The sequence below is a fragment of the Rhagoletis zephyria genome, unplaced genomic scaffold (assembly GCF_001687245.7).
Source record: "Rhagoletis zephyria isolate East Lansing unplaced genomic scaffold, Rhagoletis_zephyria_1.1 Rzeph_scaffold_00468, whole genome shotgun sequence".
NCBI lineage: Eukaryota > Metazoa > Arthropoda > Insecta > Diptera > Tephritidae > Rhagoletis > Rhagoletis zephyria.
The window spans coordinates 51948-72441 of NW_016157552.1; the positions used below are offsets into that span (position 1 = coordinate 51948).

The 20494-nt window shown below is 33.2% G+C and overlaps 1 protein-coding gene across 2 annotated transcripts in view; it reads left to right on the plus strand.

The window, feature by feature from the left end:
- Flo2 (flotillin-2) overlaps window positions 1–20494 on the plus strand; it is a 64269-nt gene that overhangs the window by 12576 nt on the left and 31199 nt on the right. For both annotated transcript variants that reach the window (XM_017611841.1, XM_017611842.1), the window contains exon 2: window positions 2292–2430. In XM_017611841.1, coding sequence (XP_017467330.1) covers window positions 2292–2430 — 139 coding nt within the window. The remainder of the gene's footprint in view (window positions 1–2291; window positions 2431–20494) is intronic.

The window sequence follows — 20494 nt, forward strand, 5'->3', positions numbered from 1 at the left end:
TCTTTTCAATCCTTTCTTAATCATTGTTCTCTTTCCATACTGTCCAAGGAAATTTTAAAATAGATTCGTTCTACAACTTCGTTCATCTTAGATACAAACATACCAACCTAAGAATTTTCACTGTATGAAAACTATGTAAAATAAAACCGATTTATCCGGTTTTTTCTTAATTTCAAAATCGGGAACCGGTTTTTTCAAATTGCAATTTTTTGAATAACTCGAAAACCGGTCTTGGGAAAAGGCGAATAATCGGAACCCCTTATATGTACTTTCTCTTGTTTTCAGGCAACCCCATTTATGTACATTAAAACGAATTGGCAGCCATATTTGCATTTGTAAAAAGTCATTCTCATGAATTTGGTATTTTGTGTATGTATGGATGTTTGTTTGTTTATTACTAATCTGCTTAAATAAGGACTTAGCCGAATAAAATTGTTCGCTGCAAATAATGAAGCAAGTTTATATGTATGCATATACGTAAGTATGTATGTTTTGAACCAGTTTATCAGATTTTCAACAACTAAAGAATTTATTTTTATAATTAATACCCAATTACATAAAGTGATAAAGAAAGAAGAGGTACATATTATTTTTTAAGGACCCCGCCAATAAGCGTTTTTATATGTAGTAAGTAGTGTCTAACAACCACACAGCTGGCCAAATTTTTTTGACCTTCATTTCCCTTTAAACAAGAGCTCTGTACAGACAAAGAACGTAAATCTATAAGAAGAGACAACACGTTATAATTGTAACAAGTGGGAACATCAGGAGCGTGCTTTCTCTTTTGCCCAAATACGTTTTGTGATTGGATGAAAAAAGAAGGCACGCTCCTCATGTTCACACTCGCTACAATTATAACGTGTTGTCTCCTCTTATAGATTTACGTTCTTTGGTACAGACGAACAGATTAACGTACGCGATTAAACGAAAAGATGCATCACAATATAAGCGAGAGGGCAATGTGGAGTTTTGAAGCCTCAAGCAAAACTTTGGAACGAATTTAAGTATGTATGTATTTTCTTAACGTTATCGTAACAGCCACCGTAGCCGAATGATTGCGCGTTAGACTGCCAACTTGTTGGTCGCGTGTTCAAATCCTGCCTATATAATAAATTATGCATCTTTTAATGTGTCGGCTATAAAGGTGTTACATTACTTTCTATATTATTCAACATTCCATTTTGCCACTTGGCTAGCGGCATTTCTTGAGGAAAGAGGCTGTATGAAATTCCTGTCCTGGAAGATGACAAAAACCCTCTATGTACGTTTAATACTTCTGGTCGCCATTATGCATCATACGAATTTATAAAAAATAGTGTTTCTGCAATTTTAATATTTCTATTTCAGTACCATTTTTGATTGAGTTTTTTCTGGAACTTTTTTCTCATTGTAATTGTTCAGCTTTGATTTTCCTTACCTTTTCGCGATCGTGTAATCTCTTCTATTTACCGAAACCCCTCTTTCGACATTAAATCGACCAACAACCCGTATGCTTTTTTTGGGACAATACTCACCTCTTAGATAATTTTTTAAAAAGATCAATCAGATTGCTTTTAAACAATTTTAATAATGTTTTCTCGCAATTTCTATTTTGTTACAATTTTCGCGTAAAATATTTTTTTATATAACGAAACACATCCATTGTTTTCTGACTTAGCTAATATGATAAAAAAAATTTTATTTGCAAATTTCAGTAGTAAAACATGGAAAAAAGTATGACCGAAAATTTTATTCGGCGCAGTCCTTAAATGTATAAAAAAAATATATTAAAATTTTATTTATTCGCTGCAGAATCATTTCTAAAAGTCTCATTGCAACTACTCCATTGGTGCTTTACATTCACATCTGTATGTATGTATTTATAAAACAAAACGCAAATGTCTTTCATACATTGTTGCCAAAACTTGTTCGTGTCAACATAAAATTGTTCACAACGTTTATGTCCATTTTTCCATAACCAATTGAATGTATTGTATGTAAATTGATGTATTGATAGTTATTTAGAAATTTGTCATTTTACTTTAACGATTACCGTTGTTCAGCTTTTAAATGTTGTTTTCTTTTTTTCTCTCTCTCTTTTGCTATTACCAAAAAAATTTATAAAAACTAAATAAAAAAAAAAAACAATTGTAAAACTTCATCAATAACCATCACCAAAATAAAACAAAAACTACCAACCACCAATCAATCAATCAACCAATCAATAAACCAACAATAAAACCAACCAACACCCTCATTCATCCATCTTCCTTCAATTTCAACAACACCAACAACATTCTGCCTGCGTGCAGATGATGAACGTGTATTATTTTCACCATCAGGCTGACGAATTGTTGGGCACCGCCAGCGAACAGTTTCTGGGCAAGAGCGTTAAGGAGATAAAGCAAACAATATTGCAGACATTGGAAGGACATCTGCGTGCTATACTCGGTAAGTTCAAGTAGTTATATCACAAAAATTTTTAAGTTTCTTGTGATGAAGATGAAAAGCGTGGTGGATCGAAATTTGTGACAGCGGTCCCATCCCTGGATAAATAGTTTTTGTGTTTGGTGCTTATATTTACGTATCTATATACTACATATACGATATATGATGGGCTAGTCAACCAAAAACGTGTAATTCTAATTCTCCTTTTTTTGTATCCAGAATAGCATAGCCCATTACATATGCATACATTAATGTAATGTTTCTTTAAATAAAATACCTTAATATCGCTTTAAAAAATTAAATTTCTTAACGGCAAAAAGGCGTAGGTAACGTCTGCAACGAACATATACAATGATTTTAAAGTTAATCCAACCTTTACACGGCAATTCTGGCAAAGGCTGAAGTCCTTTGAAAGACTTCATTTATTCTGGCAAGAAAGTCTTCCTGAAAAGAGCTCCCTTGTCAGCTCTTTTGAGAGAAAGCACTTGGGTATCATATTGCTCGCGCTTCTCTAACAATTGCATGGTCGAGTGGGCAACGCACTAGCGTGCTAATTCGAGAGATCCGAGGCGAGTCCTCGGACTGCGGATTTTTTTGTTAATTTTTCAGTTCATTCTTTTCTTTTTTAATTAAATTTCATTTTCATGTTTGCACTTGAAAAAATGCATTATACGAGTGTATTTTTTAAATTTAACTAAATTTTTATACACTTACAGCCAATTTCACAAAAGCAATTTAAGTGAAAAATTATTTTAATTTTTGTAATTTTATATGGAAATTGACAGAAAATAAAAAAACATTTTCCATTTAAATTGCTGGTGAAACCGGCTTTTATTTTACTTTCTAATTTTTATTATTTTTTATGTATTTATTAGATTTTATTGTTTCAAAATTTTTTTTTAATGTTTAGAATTAATTTTATTTTATCTTTGCAATTAGATTTTTTTCTTCATTTTAATAATTTATTTTCTTTTAATTTTTTTGATTGCGTTTAATTCTTAGGAACTCTCCTTTTATTACTTTTTTTTATTTTATTTTAATTTTTAGTTATATTAATTTGAAAATAAATATATATTTTTTGTTTAATACTATTTTTAAGAATATAAATATATTTTTTTTTCTTAAAATAAATGTTTTCTCTTTTCAACCGACCTTAAAAAAAGGAGAAGGTTATCAGTTCGTCAACCGATTTCGATAATTATTTTTCTATCGGAAAGACGTTGCCTCAAGGGTGGCCCCATACTAATTTGGTATAGATCCGATCATTTGGTCATGAAGAAATTGACGGCACTATTAAATTTGTGTAAGAGAATTAAAGTCGGTTTTGCTTACAAATTACTTGTTTAAATTTTATTTAACCGACTTCGAAAAAAGGAGAAAGTTATCAATTCATCGGAATATTTTTTTATGTATGTTGCCGCATAACTTTGGACCACGTTAACCGATTTCTACAATTCTTTTGAAGGCAAACTTCTTAGGCGGCGGTATCGCGAAAATGGAGAGTGAAATTTTTAAAACTGAAAATGTTACATGAGTAAGAAGGAAGATATAGTATAGAGAAGGGAAAAAAAGAAAGAAAGCGATGTATGACGGCTATACAAAGCGATAGCACAAACATCAAAAGAGTCACAACTCAAAATAATACGTTCGTCAGAAAATCCGAAAAACTATTTCGTTGTACATGCTAATCATATAGGCAAGAGCGACTTTACCTTAGGTTTTTTTAACAAATTATAACAGAAATTTGCTCCAGCTTTTGCTGAAAGGTAAATAAAAGCTCTGTGTACATTTTTAGTGCATAATTTCTAAAATGCAAAAGTTTGGGTTCTGACTCTTTTAAAGACGTTGTGCGATATGTATGTTTGAATGCACGTATGCATATATATGTACTATGTATGAATATTAGACTGCATCACCAAAAAAAGTTGCGGTTTTTCCACCGGGATTACAAAATTGATTATATTTTAAGACGTCCACCAAAATATTTCGGAAAAATATTAAGATTTAAGCGAGCTGGACCGATTTGAAAATACCTCCAAAAATGAAGTTTTTTATGAATAAAAATAGTTTCCTAAAGAACTTTTTGAAAAAAGTCCCCTCAGATCACAAATTAGATTAAGCTTAAAAAATCTGCATAAAAATATTTAAAAATCTTTTCAACGGAATCGTAAGAATGAGATTTTTGATGCTGTTTTTTTACTTTTTTCAAAGATTGGTTTACGAAAAACTTGAATAACTGGGCCAAAAATGTTCTGATTTAGATAGATCTCAGTAGAAAGGTATTTTCACACTGTTTTTATTTCTGGCCAAAAAAAAACGTCATTCGTGTCTTATCTTGTTTTTTCGAATACCAACACATCTTAATTCAACTTTGAATGACGTTCGTTCATCCTACCTTTCTTTTCCATCCTTTGAATGAGTTTATTAGCAAAGAAATAAAAAGGATGAGAAAATGCCTTCCCAATGACACCTCTTAAGTCTAAATCGGAAGAGTTTAGGTTCAGTTATTCAAGTTTTTCCTATACCAATCTTTGAAAAAAGTTAAAAAAACAGCATCACTTAAATCTTAATGTTTTTCCGAAATATTTTGGTGGACGTCTTAGAATATAATAGATTTTATAATTCCAATGGAAAAATAGTACCGATTTTTTTTTGTATGGGGAGTGATGCAGTCTAATGAATATGAATCAAAAATTTTGAACGCCCAAGTATGATAGACATTTTATTTTAATATATTATATATGGTTTATAAATGAAGCTGTGCATCCTTCACACAATTTTATATCCCTCGAACAACAAGTCAGTTTTAGTGCTATTCAAGACCTTTAATTTAAGCCAAGGTAGAAGTCTCTAGGACCTTGGAGAGCTAAATTATTACGATTCTGAAGTTAAACTTCGTAATTTGATACAACATTTTACGCATTTTTTTTCTAATTTCGGAGTAAAAACTAGTGAAGCAGTTTCGAAGTTTGGTTTAAAATTATTATAACTTGGCTCTCAGAGGGCCTAGAGGCATACCTTCGCTCAAATTAAAGGTCTTGAATTGTACTTGTTGTTCGAGGGATATACAATTGAGTGAAGGTGCACAGCTTCATGCAAATAGAAAACATTTTTAGCAAAAAAAACCGACTTAAAGAAAAATATATATATATATATATTTCATGATCCAATGATCGGATCTAAAGCACATTAGTATGGAACCACCTCTGATACCCTACCTTTCCGATGCAGTCCAAAGTTATGCGGTAACATACATAAAAACNCTTGACGGGCCTGCTTACACCCTTACACCTCATTCTTGCATTCAGCGTTGCCGTTTTTGACGGTTGACGTTTTTAACGTCATTTGGACGTTTTTTGTATCCTGTTGACGTTTGGACGTTTTTTGTGTAAAAAATTGCGTTTTTCAACTTCCGAGTAATTTTTCTCTATGCACAATATATTCNCCGACGAACTGATAACCTCCTCCTTTTTTGGAAGTCGGTTAAAAATGCAATAAATAATGTATTTTTAAATTAAGGTGTTCCCCTATTTCCCCAAATTAATTTTATCAGTTCAATAAATACGTAGTTTTTGAGTTATATAAGAGAGCAGATTTTTTGGATAATATAAAGCAGCTTTAAGAAGTACTTCCAAAAATTGTAATCNCTCACACTTTCGGCAAATTTGTTACTAAATCTTGTAAGTAGAACTGATTTAGAACTATTTTCTTAATAAATATTTACAAGCTTTGTTTTTGCAGCAGGTGCCTCAAAAAAATTTTATTCTTTGCACACATATGACTTAAATATGATGCAAACCAAGCGTNACTTCCAAAAATTGTAATCTAACAGTCCGCTGTTGAAACATTTATAACTCCTAAACAACAGGAGGTACAATATATTTTAGGTATATATTAAATATTGTCACATAGTTACTATCCGAAAGTTTCTNTGGCGTAGGACGGATGGTATTGAAAATGGGCAAAATCGGACAATAACCGCCTCCCATATAACGGTAATTTTCAGAAATATGAAAACTGCCNCAGCTTAGGTTAGGTTAAGTTAACGCCGCGAGCCGATTACGAAATTTCGAGTGCAGCTAATTTCGATCCCTGAGAGTGCGCGCCAAAATGCAAAATGCAAAGTATAAAAGAAAGTGTGGAGATGATTCCACTTCATCTTCCTTTTGACAGTTGATACAAAAGGATCAGTTGAAATTCCTAGACTCACCACATGAGACAGGTAACGTGTTTTAAAGTGCCCTATAAAAATATTTTCTGCAGCAGAGAAACATCCTATTTTCCTTTTTTTATGTCACAAAAGGACCCAGTTTCCCTTAGCCTAATAGCAGTTCATGCTGCGACAATTCTGTCTGCAATATCCGCAAGCGCCGTGTTCAAGATATGTATGTTAAGCTCCAGTGTAGGTGTGGTTCTTAATGATCTGCTAATTCCTCTTTTACAAGTGTAACCTTCTCTAGTGAGTTCCACCGATAGCTCCCCTGCAACAGTACACGGTAACCTACACCTTTCCTACCCTTTCCTCAATGTTACGCTTCTACGACAGCCGCCGTTGATCGGCCGCCTAGTTATCTGGTTCAGGTAAAAAAGCGAAAAAAGAAGGGCTGTATTTCCGAAAGAAGTACGGTTGGTCACATTATGTATTCTAGCAAGTTTCAGCGGTATTTGAAAAGCACTGTCAACCAAAACGTATTGTAACAGTAGCGTTTTGGGCCATATGTTCTTTTTCTTTAATTTATAGTCAGAAGCCATCAGCACGAATCGGAATATATTTATAATATTTATAATAAAAGGCTATAACGAACGAGCAATTACACTGAAAAAATAATAATAACAAGTTATGGTTTTCATATTTCGGGTCCCTTAAGAAGCTTGGGCCCGGGGGGATCACCCCTTTTCCTCCTCCCTCTTGACGGGCCTGCTTACACCCTTACACCTCATTCTTGCATTCAGCGTTGCCGTTTTTGACGGTTGACGTTTTTAACGTCATTTGGACGTTTTTTGTATCCTGTTGACGTTTGGACGTTTTTTGTGTAAAAAATTGCGTTTTTCAACTTCCGAGTAATTTTTCTCTATGCACAATATATTCAATACTTACGCTCACACTTTCGGCAAATTTGTTACTAAATCTTGTAAGTAGAACTGATTTAGAACTATTTTCTTAATAAATATTTACAAGCTTTGTTTTTGCAGCAGGTGCCTCAAAAAAATTTTATTCTTTGCACACATATGACTTAAATATGATGCAAACCAAGCGTACTTGGTACGTGCACTTCTTTCTGGCGTAGGACGGATGGTATTGAAAATGGGCAAAATCGGACAATAACCGCCTCCCATATAACGGTAATTTTCAGAAATATGAAAACTGCCATATTTTAGTAACTACGGAAGATAATTCACTCAAAATTGATATTTACAATAACTTTTAGACGAAAAATAAGAATGTTGTAAATTTTTGGAAAATGGGCGTAGCCCCGCCCACTTATGGTTACATGTGTATATCGTGGTAACCGCTGCACCAATTTCTTCCAAACTTGGCACAATTGTTGGCCTTAGTATAACATACGAAATTGCCGAAAATTTTTAAAATCGGACAATAACCACGCCCACATCCCATATAACGGTAATTTCGAGAAATACAAAATCTTCGATAAATCAGTAAATATTGAAGCTAATTTATTCAAAATTGATGATTGCAACAATTCTTTACCAAGAAATACGTTTATGACAAAATTTTGGAAAATGGGCGTAGCACCGCCCACTTGTGATCACATATATGTATCTCGCTAACCGTTCTAGCAATTTGTACCAAGCTCGGTATGGTTATTGTGCTTGCCACATAAAAGCAAAACATTGAAAAATATTGAAATCGGACTAAAATTACGGCCGCTTTTCATATAACGGTAAATTTCAGAAATGCTTGAAACTTCCATATTTTGAAATTTAAGGACGCTAATTTACTCAAAATTGATACACCCCGGCTTACCATGTAGCGGTAGCTTTCGGAAAGGTGAAACATATATTTAATACTTGCGCCGGGTATTTAATGTTCGGCTCCGCCCGAAGTTAGACTTTCTTACTTGTTTTTTTTTTTTTATTCTTGGACTAAGGATCCCGCGTTCAAAGGCTGGTTGTGTAAACACTTCAGGTTACAAGGCTTATTACAATGTTTGCAATTGCATATTAAAAGCCAAATCAGGAACGATCTCAAACCAGTTTACAATAGTGCATCTGCTGTTTTGCCAGAGTGCCAGGCCACTTGCAACACGCACGGTTGCAAAAGCACTATGTTCCTTCTTAGCAGAACGAAATTTAGCATTTTTGACAACCGACCACCTAACCAAATGTCTACACAAAAAAAAATACTAAAAATCAACGCGATTCTTTAGAAACTTAAAACTTGCACATTATTACCCTAGAATTTAATGGGCTATCAAACTGCATACTAAGAAAAATCTAAAAAATCTGAATAAAAACTTGAAAATCCAGCTGAGACTTTGCAGATTTTTTATAATTTTTGCACAAAGTTTGAAATGTGGATTTATATTGTGTTAGTTATATAATGAGCTAGGCTTTTATGAAAAAATAATAAACATTAAATAAACAAAAGAAAAACAGCCAAAATCAATCAAAATGCTGATGACTTAATCAGCTGATTACAAATGTATGTATAACATGATTTTTATGTTAACGATCTCAAACCAGTTTACAATAGCATCAAATTGTTGTCAACAGTAGTTGCTTGAGCTCATCTGCTGTTTTGCCGGAGTGTCAGGCCACTTGCTCACTTTGGTGAATACCACTAATGAATTTTAAATGTGCTCTCTTACGTATACAATAAAAGTTCGCATACATGGAAAAGACGTTTTTGGGTAGGAAATGACGTTTTTCAGACCAATAGGGACGTTTTCTCATGCCGAAAACCTGGCAACACTACTTGCATTATTTAACACACGCGGGATATAAGCTATCTTCTTTAATCAATATGTATTATTATTATTTTCTTTAATCTTAGATGTTTGCGTTTCAAATATTCCATTAAACTCTTGCACGGCATTAAAATTAAATACAGCAAAATGCATCTGAGAACCTAGTAAAATTCCATTAACGCTTATTAGAAATAAAAGCAGAAAATGTCAGTAAGAGATATATGTATATGTATATGTACACTTGTATGGTTAAAAATAGAACAAAAGTGACACGAGAATAATAGATACAATGCAGCGAACACTTGGGAATAGGGACACTTGAGTGGAGAGCCACAGTAAATTAGCTACATTAAAATCATAAAGGAAGAAAACGGAAGGTAATAAAAAAGGCAAGGCAAAGATGAAAAAAGTAATAAAATGACACTAAGCGCGTAAAGAAGCGAGAAATGGCTGAGGTTTATTATTTTCTCTGGATTAGGCGAGCAGCAGGATATACTTTTATTGTAATTGTTTTTTTTTTGTTTCTTGGTTGTTGTATTGCACAATGGTGCAAAAACGATTTGCTGCAGCTCCCCAGCGTGGAATTTAATTACATTGTGCAGAACTGATTTGATTTGAGTAGATTCTAGTTAATTCTGATGGGAGAGATTTTTAATGTTACCAGCATAGCATCTACATAAATATAAATAAAAACTCGGGAGCATGTAAACGAATTTGGCTTTATTTATTAGCGGATTTGTTTCCAAACTTGTACGAGTACTTTACATGTTTGCTAGCTTAAGATTTCTGACCAAACTTCAAGAAAGATGTTATTGTAAATTATATAACAAAAATATTGATAGCTTTTCGTTATTCTATAAGCCTAAAGACCCAAGAGTACATGTAGGAAAGTGGCATATAGCAGCTCTGACTGTCGGATGGCGAATCGTCTTTACACAAGGTTGTAGTCAGTGCTAATCTATCAGTTCAACCGTTTTGTTAGCATGACGGGGGTTGCACTCTTCCTATGTAGTTACTTTAGCCCTCAAATTTAGAAGAGATTGAAATAGATTCTGCCCCTTACCGGGAAAATTGTATTATCAAAAATTTCGCCCACTTCTTGATACCACACTTATAGGTACATCGGCAGCTATGAATTTTTGTAGAAATTCTTTTGTTGCATTTTTAACATAAAAATATCTTGTTACGAGCTCATAGGGTGCTTAGGAGGCTGATCCCGCTGTAGTTGGCGTGTATGGCGGAGTCACCTTTTTGTGGATTCGGCAGTCGTCGGGGCTTGCGTTCATCTGACCATATTCTGCATAAGAGTTGATGCATGCACCGTATCAACTCCTCGTCGCCGTGCTTGAATAGCTCCACTGGCAGGCCGTTAGCTCAAGCAGCTTTATTTTTTTTTTTTAACCGCGTAATTGCAATTCGTACCTAGTCATAAATATTCAGGTGGTGGGACATCGTCTCCGCCATCATCGACTGGGGGCTCGGATTCGTCTTCTACACTTCTTTCCGTGCTGCTACCGTTCATGCAATTAATTTTTATACTAAGTACCTATAAATAGTATGTAGTACACAATACTCATATCTGTAATAAGAAAACATTGAGAAATTTGTTCGGATTTTGAGGATTTTTCATTTGTTTTAGACGAATTTGGTCATTTTTTTTGGCAACACTGATGTAAGTATATATATGAATACGGCATACATAGTGTGGTTTTTGAGCACTTTATGACATTTATTCGTATCGGTTTCCATAGACTCAACATTTTGATATTAATGAAAGTGGGTTTGAAAACTAATATCATTGCCTTTCAACGAAAAATATTGCCATTGAGTCACGACTAATTTTAGACTTAAAAAAATATGTAAAAAATAGTGTTATTCGAAAAAACGTGCAAAAACGCCCGGACTTCTTCCAAAAAAACTTTTTTAATGATCTATGATACTAATTTTACGACGAGAAACACGATCCTACTCTTTCAAAAATGAAAAAAATTTAAACCCTCAATTTAAAAAAATCATAATGTGTTAATTCTTTTATGAATTTCGTGCAGCTGTAAATCCTTGTCACGATTTTATGTAACTCAAGAAACAAGTAAGTTGTAGTGCTATTCAATATTTTTGTAATTTGAGGCATTGTATACATTTTTAGGCCCGTTGGGAGCTAAATTATAACGATTTTATAGCCAAATCTTGGAATTGCATTCGACATTTTTTCTCGGGTTTAAAAAACTATTACACACAATTTTGAAATTGGGGTTTTAAATCGTTATAAAGGGTTCTCATAGACATTTACTCTAGATCTCAAATTAAAGTTATCGATGGGACTGCAACTTACTTGTTGTTAGAGTTATAAAAAAATCATGGCAGGGGTGCACAGCTCCAAGAAAACCATGCAATAAATCCTGCATTTCTTTTTTGAGGGGTTTACATTTTTTTCGTTTTTTTTTACAGTGGGATAGTGTTTCGCATAAACTGTTCAAAAAACACACTGTGCGTCATGCCCATGCACGCCAAACCGAATTTATTGGAGTGATGGCACCCCAAAAGCTCTCTCTAACTGCGGCCCTTTTGATTACCGCATCTCACACAAATATTACCTAATTACCCACACTCTAAAAAATCTTTGTTTAAATTTGCGCATATTAAGAGAGGTAATCAGTTCCTCTCTTAATTAATGCAAATTTACACACCGTGTTAATTAAATTAAACACTGCTTGTTTGCTTTTACCTACCATATGTGGAAGAAATGTCTGTTGAATTCTAAACACTTATAGCCGGATTCACCAGCAATTTAAATGGAAAATGATTTCTTATTGTCTGTAAATTTCCATATAAAAATCAAAAAATTAAAATAATTGCTTTCGTGAAATTGGCGGTTGATATTCACAATTTCACAGTTTACACATAAAATGTTTAAAATTTGCTTTAAAAATATTGTTTAAATCTACGCATTTATAGAGGGAACCAGTTTCCTATCCTAATGTGTGCAAACTTACACACCGCGTAATAAAATTAAACACTGTCTGCTTATTTTACCAACCATATTCGTCACGTAGAAAAAATTACACATAAAATGTTTAAAATTTAGTAAATATGAGCACCTAATTTTTTTATTATTAGTAGGAAATGTTTTTTTTTTTTAAATTTTTGCAATTCTAAACATTTCGTGTGTATATCTTGAGCATCTTATGCGTATATTTAGGGGTAAAACCATACAAGTAAGTACAAGTACATATTCGATACTTTTCGTTCGATACCAAGTAATTTTGGTATCGATACTTTTTAACCTACTACTGAATAGGTATCGGAAAACAAATACTCGCATCGAAACCAGATACTCATACCATGTTCGAACCGACATCGAAAACATGTTATCGTTGCTAAAACTGGTTTTCGAACTAAAACTTATGTTTTCGTCCATGTAAAATCTGTCAAACAAAAACCAGCTTTCGCTGAAAACTACTTGTAAACTCACCTTCCACTCATTAGAATCCGTGTCTGCACTAGTTTTTAGATATATTTATCGAAGTAGAAGTCATATTTTAACATCTTTAATATTCCAGTTCGGATTTATTGTTAATTGGCTGTCAAATTAAAATAAGAATAAAAGAAAAAGGCTTTTAATGAAAGAATTTAGTGAATTTAGTAGCAAAACTGTAAACCAAGGGTATTAAGAAATGGCAACGAAAACACTAAGAGCCGGCGTAAACAGCCTTCGTTTTCAAAGTGTTTTCGTTGTCGGTTCGAACATGGTAGACATAAGGAATATTTGGCTTCGGCAATTTTTCTTCACTCCGAATATGAAGCGCCTTGTTCTTTATGGCTGCTTAATTGCTACTGAAAACCGCGATAATGCGACAAACTCGATATAGTGCAAAGAATACAAGCTCCAATTGTTTCACCAAATTCGATGTAATGCCACGTATACACGGTCCAACTGTTCGAATAGAAGAGTGAACTGGTTGAATGTTCAGTATAGACGTTTCAACGCGATGTTAAGCTCACTGAGTAACTCTACGGGTTTAACGCTCGTTAGCACCGTGGGCAAAATGTAACGAAATATATACCCAGAATAGACTAGCGGAATATACTAAAATTAGTGGGAGTGTAGCTCTGTTATTGAAGAAAATGAGTGGGGTGCAAAGTGTTAGTCAAAAAAAATTCTTGGAACTGAAATATTCCAGAAGCTTTAAACGCCATCTTCGCATCTACATTTATTATTATTATTATTTATTAATTATAATTAAAATTACAATTAATAAGTCTTTAGAGCACTAGCTGCCAGGGCTTTCGGCTACCGTTAAAACAAAGAAAAATATTTGGTATTTCAAATTAAGTTATGGATACGTATAATTTTTAAAAAGTTAAAAATAAGATTGACATTTTGTTCGGTGGGATTAGTAAGGACTTCAAATGGGTTCCGGTTGTGGAACGTGAGGGTTCTTTGTGTGTTAAGAAGGGGACATTCTATGAGGATGTGGTTGACGCATCTATATATTTAGTATTTTAAATGCTTTTAAGAATGTCTTTTGGTAAAATTTAGTCCGTATAATTTTGTTTCTGTACTCTTCACTCTTCCAATCGTATGTGGAATTCAACCAGGTGAAGTAATAAGGATAAATTTAATATAATAAGGATAAATAAATATTTACAGCCTTAGCTCATAATTTTTGTACATATGTAATAGTATATTTCCACTGCACTGAAATCTCTTGAAAAAATTATATTCTTGGGAAGTACAACAAAAGAAAGTTTTTTCCCAGAAATATTTTATGAGCAAATTTATTAACTTTCTTGTAATGAATGAATGAATGAATTGTCTATGTTAAATACCACTGATCAGTAAACATATAGGTTTGAGTTCCCAGATAATTGCTAGCTTATGACATAAAATAACAAATTTAACTTATTTAGTTCATAAGGAATACCTTAATAGCCAAAAATATCGATATGAGTAGGTATCGATACTTTCGATCCGATATGGTATCGTTTCATCCCTACGTATATTTACACAGTTTCTGGTTAAAAAATAAACACTTTTCTGTGGTAGTTTTACATGCACTTTTTAGAGTGCATTCGAAAATGAATATATTTGTGGGACTGTAACTGCATACGCATATACTGTACTCGTGCGCTGCCTTGCAAGTGTATTTCGAGAATCCAAGTAAAGGTTTTTATTTGTACTAAATAGGGATGCAAGTCAAAAAAAGACATCGATGTTTTTTTTTCATTTGATGCATCGATGTTTCCGATGCAATCGCTACGCTAAATTTTCGTCGCCAAAATTTTCTAAATGAAAAGGATTCTGGCCTAAAACTATACAATATGGAAACAGAAGCAATATGTTATCGACCAAATCTGGGAGTATGTGCGCGTGTTGCATGTTATGAGGCGCGCCTGCTATTCTTTTCGAGATTTTTGGCGATCAGAATTAGCGATGGAGAATGTTGGAATCCGGCTGCAGGTCTGGCTACAAATGTTACTCTTCAGTTTTCTATAATGTCCGCTTTATATAATTCAACAGCCGGTCTACTTTTTTCCGACCATATTTTATGTCCAACATTTGAATGAAATTATTTTTAAAAAGTAAGTATCAGAGATTGTTCTTTCAGGTAATAATAAAGGTTTATGTAGACATTCAATTCTGTTTCAAGTGTTTTATTTAAAATTAAACCCCTAACAAGTTCAGCGTTCTATTGGACAATTGGACTACATATTTACATATATAAGTATTCACTAAATATTTGTTTAAGCTATTAAAATTAATCATAAAACAAATACAGAAGTTACCTTTAAGTAAAAGAAAATTTTCTCAACTGCGAGGCTAACTATGGTATGACAAATGTGTGTACTTTCATTATTCCTTCACCCCATTAAATGCACATAGACCATCAAATATGTATGTGTTCTACTTGTACAGGTAAATAACCTCTGCCTCAATGTCAAGCCAATGTATGTATTCAATTTATAAATAGTCAAAGCCATTGGTTACGAATTTTCTTTTTACCTAAGACAACGGGTACTTTGACATTCACATTTACCATGCAACATGACAAAAAAAATTGTTGTCTAATAATAACAGTATCGATTGAAAATTAGATTTGAGGTCAAATGGCATGCCACAAGTCAGACAAATTACATATTTATGAATTTATTTACAATGGGGAGCAAAACCGGAACAGTAATACATAATGTGAATTTTCTTGCGATATATTCGCAATATATTAAGACTTTTTTGTATCCTAATTTCGGATTTCACATTTCCAATGCTTATTTTATCATAAGGCCATAAAAACAGCAAAAGCGTTCTCCTGATGCATATCCATAGCACCTGAACGAATATTTCTGAAACTGAGAACGTTTAATTTAAGCCTGAGAGTTAAAATATTAATTAATATTAAATATTGGTCGGATAATGTTGCCGTTAGGGAAGAACTTGTAACTGTCCGCTTCAAAATAATACCAAACAAAATGTTTCTGGTTGTTAAAGCAGGCTTCCTCCTCTTTATCTTTGTACTGCAACAACTTGTTTCCATGTCTTACGTGCACTGGCAATCAAAAGTGAGTTCATGGTGTTTTTTGTTTAATATTTGCAATGTTTTTCAAGTTAAAGTTGGTTCGTGCTTTAATCGAAAACACATAAGTAAACATTTCAAACTTATACAGAACTTAGAAAAATTAAAAAAATGTTCGTCTAAATCAAGGAATGAAACCGATTCAAAATAACGTTCCGGTTTGGGTTTCGGTTTTGCCAAGTGTTTCGGTTTCGGTTTTGGTTTCGTTGTTCAAAATTTATTTCGGTTTTGGTTTCGGTTTCGTTCCGGTTTCGGTTTTTCACAGAAATTTTGTTAATATTATTTAAATCACAATGTCTTAAACGTTGAGGAAAGAAAATCGAAAATTACAGTTCACTGATAATATCAACACTAGGTTCTTTCCCTAACAATCGGGACCGGATTTGGCAATTAGAGAATAAGAGAAACACTTTCTTTCAAAAATGGAACAAAGTTCAGAAGTGCGGAAACGCAAAAACCCACATTTCGTGCCCACAAGTCGAGAAACAGCTGATTCGCGTTGTTCTTGTTTTTGTCACTTATACCATGTTCTGACCGACATCGGAAACATGTTTTCGTTGCTAAAACTTTTTTTTTCGATTATTTATCGAAGTGGAAGTCATATTTNTTTATTTATTATTTTTGTAAATTTCTGGAAACCGATTGAAACCTGTGATTGAAATGGTTTCGGTATCGTTCCTTTTCAGGTCAAGATAACGGTTACGGTTTCGGTTTCGGTTTTGAAAAACGAAACGGTTTTAAACGGTTACGGTTTCGGTTTGGGTTTCGGTTTCATTCCTTGGTCTAAATATAGAACATTTTAATCAGAATTTTTAGGAAAATTTTGAGTACGCAGATGGATCGGTTTTTAATTCTAGTAAAACAAGTGCAAGGTTTGATTGCCAGTGTAAGTTCCAGTTACTTGCATTATGGTAAAAAAAAACAGTACTTTTTCGTTTGAAACCAAAATTCATTGGTATTCCTTTACACTCCAATATGTGTAGCCTGGCAAATTGAATTTTTTTGTGGTCTCTTGACCTTGAAGACTGATGTTCGCCCTTTTACCGCTTGTTTAGATAACCATAAAGCGGACACTTGGCTGATATGATTTCTTTTTTTAATGCGTGAACTTTCTAACCGTTTTCCAAAGACTTGATTAAAAAATTTCAGGAAATTAAACAGAGCTCCTCTTTGAATTATAAAGTTCAGCAATTTCTAAGATGTGGCAAATCGGGAACAATGCATGTCCATTTTTATTTGGTAATTTTTTTCTGAGTTTCCATTTCTGAGCTTAAGTTAACGTTAAGTTAAACAACTGTAAGGGGAAGTGCAAATAAGAATTACCACAAAAATAATAAATTGAAAAAGTACATTACCTCAAATTTAACTTTCCGTTTTATTGTTCCGATTTTGCTCTTTACTGTACATATATTCGTACATATACATATATTTGGTTTAGACTTATGTAGGCCAGGTGGTTTAAGGCTATGTCGCAGGCAATGAAGAAATTCTTCAAATACCAGTTAATACCTAAAGCCACATTAGTCTATAAAATTAGATTAATGGTTTCAGAATACATAATTTGTTATCCTATACACATATTTAAGCCGCATGTCGTTAAAACGCCCGAAATTGAAATTTAAAAGCCTTTAAACTATTCCAAAAATTATTCAGAGTTATAAACGATCCGAGTGCCATATTTATCTAAATACGTGCAGCCATTTCTGAATGAAAAAAGGTCTCGCATAGTGTCGGTTTTTAATAAAGGTCTGCGTCGGAATTCAATTTGCTTCACTGTGAAGTTTTCTTCAAATATGTAAACTACTCATACTCTAACAAAAAGGGTATGGAAGGAAGAGAAGTGAAGATATCGACCACTGTATACATAAAAAAAGTACTCAAACAAATTATGTTCCGAAAAAAAGAGGAACAAAAATCAGCAATACCAAGCTGTTAAACTTCCACAAAAAAGATGTTCCTTCACAAGTATTTTTTGAGTATTTTTGGAGTATTTTTGGAAGTTTTCGTTTAATGCTACCTAATGTTAATGTTAGAGCTGACTCTTATGTTAAATAACAAACATGGAGAAACAATGTAGCGCACTCCGAATATTTAGCGCAAAAAAAATTTAAAAAATTTTAAAAATGTTTGTCAAAGGTTTAAGATCCAACTTCTGCATTGCAAAGAAACTATTGAAGAGCATAAGTGTTGAGCTGACAATAATTGTAATAGGATATATACTATATTAAGGCGCATTAGCGCAACCAAGGGGTGGGTTTTGGGGTTTTGAGTCCTTTGTTAATTGTATGTAAATAAAGTGCAATTTATGCAACTTTAAAAGGCTTGAAAACTTTAAAAGTTTAGCGTTAGTCTGTTTTATTTAAATACTTATGTCGGGAGAAAATTTTGGGTGTAAAAAAAATTGTTTAGGCCCCGCTAAAACACATTTTTTGCTGCAACTTTCTTATTTGCTATCCGATTTTTAAAATTTGTATGTCAACGAAAAGGCCCCGCTCAGGACTATAATTTAGTAAAGCAGAGTCGTCATCGTTTTGTGAGAGCTTTAGATTTTTAGCATACAATTAAAAATGTAGGGATAGTATTTCCAAAATGAGTGAAGGCATAAATTAATACGGTATTGAAGGCCAATAAAGGCCAATTATAGTTCTGAGTGAGGCCCTTTCAGCGAAATAAAGATTCCAAAATTCGGATAAAAAATAAGAAAGTTATAGCAATAACCGCGAAATTTTCTCTCGACATAACCATAACAAAACCTACTGCTGGAAAACATATTTCGACTTCAACACTTTTAGGCTGAACTTTCAGAGGGTAGTCATAAGCCATTTGATGAACTTCTTCTACCAGCATGTCGGACGATTAGATTGATTTAAGAAATTATCTAACTTTTCCTTAAAACTATCTGTTTCGTTAACATTAGCGACGCTATGAGAAAATTCATCTAAATCTTCTTAAAAAAAATGCTCAGACTGTAATTTAAAAGTACAGTTTCAAGCTTTTTGTTAATTGCAGTCAAAACGGCATTTTACAAAAATCATACTTCAAAATTCATAAACAAGTTCTTACTATCAATTCGATATTTTAAAATTTTTTGGATCCTCAAAAACACCGGGATCCCGGGATTGGCATCCCTAGTACATACATATCAATGTGCGTTTTTATGTATGTATATAAATCCAAAATTGCCAAACACCCCAGCAGAGTGCGGTTTTCGTAGGTTTTTAGTACCCGGAAACGTACAGAAAACGCTTTCAATTTCCGTTAATTTTTCGTATCCCTTTAATTTGTTCAAACTGAACATTTTAAAACATGTATACGTATTCAGCAGGAGCAAGAAGCCCCGGGTTCAAATGCCGGCAGAGGCAATAAAAAGATTTGTTATTTTTAGTGTAACCCGGCACGACCAGACCCAATTCGGTACGAATTATGAGGGATTCCACCAAAAATATTTACTTTAACGAAAAAATTAAGCATAGATATTATTTTTTTACACAAGTCAAGGTTCATGATAAATTACTTCTTCAGAAAATAAGGGGCATACACTTATCATATTTTTTTAGAGCTTTTTATTATTTATTATTTTTTTAAAGCTTTTCATCCTTTCCAGTCATTACACTTAGAGTTTCAATTTGTAACAAAAACAAACGGTTTTCGAAGCATAATTATAGTAAACAGATGTCTAATATGCCGTTTTGTTATCAATTTTGTCCGAAAAAACCACTGTTTGTAAAAATGGTATAGATATCTTGAAAAGCAATATAATTCGATTGAAAAACTCTATTTCACTTCAGGAGATTCCCAATTATTTACTTAACATTTTTCTTCGTTGTAACTATATTATATTAGGTCCGCCAAAACCTCCAGAAAACGTCAGAAAATGCAATGGGGGATAAAAAAATCTGTAGTATTAAAAATTGGCTATATAAAGAATTGGGTATTGGTATTGGAAGTCTCCTGAAGAGAACCACGAACGAAAAGTATTGATTTTTAAGAAGTGTATACAGTTTCTATGAAAAGTTGTTTTCCCCCATATAAAATACATGGAAAACTTTGATCGCTTTGAGCGACCACTAAATATTTTTTGATTTCAAAATAAAAAATAGGGGTATATTTTTTCGATATAGAACACCCTATGGGGTGAGATAAGTGTTGCCAATTTGGGGCATTTCGCCCTTTTTTGGGATTTTATATGTATCTAAAAAGGGCGAATGAGTTTCTAGATACAAAAGTTGTTTTAAATTAATGTAAAATAATTAACAGCAAGTCTTTAGATAATATAGCGGTATACAGATATGGACCAATTTGAATATTTTTTAAAAGTCGGGACGTATAGGTGCCCCGATTTTTCATATTTGTACCGATTAAATCCCGATTTTCAGTGTTTTCTTTATTAATTTAACAAGAGTCTCCCTGTACTCTGGCCCAAAAACCATTTTTCGGAGCATTTTCAATGATCATTCCTAGCAAAAACACGATTAGCACAGAAATGAAAATGGAATCGAATTAGGTGATGGAAATCGCTTACTCTTTCGCTTCAAGAAGGCATTATTTTAAGATGGGCATGTCATT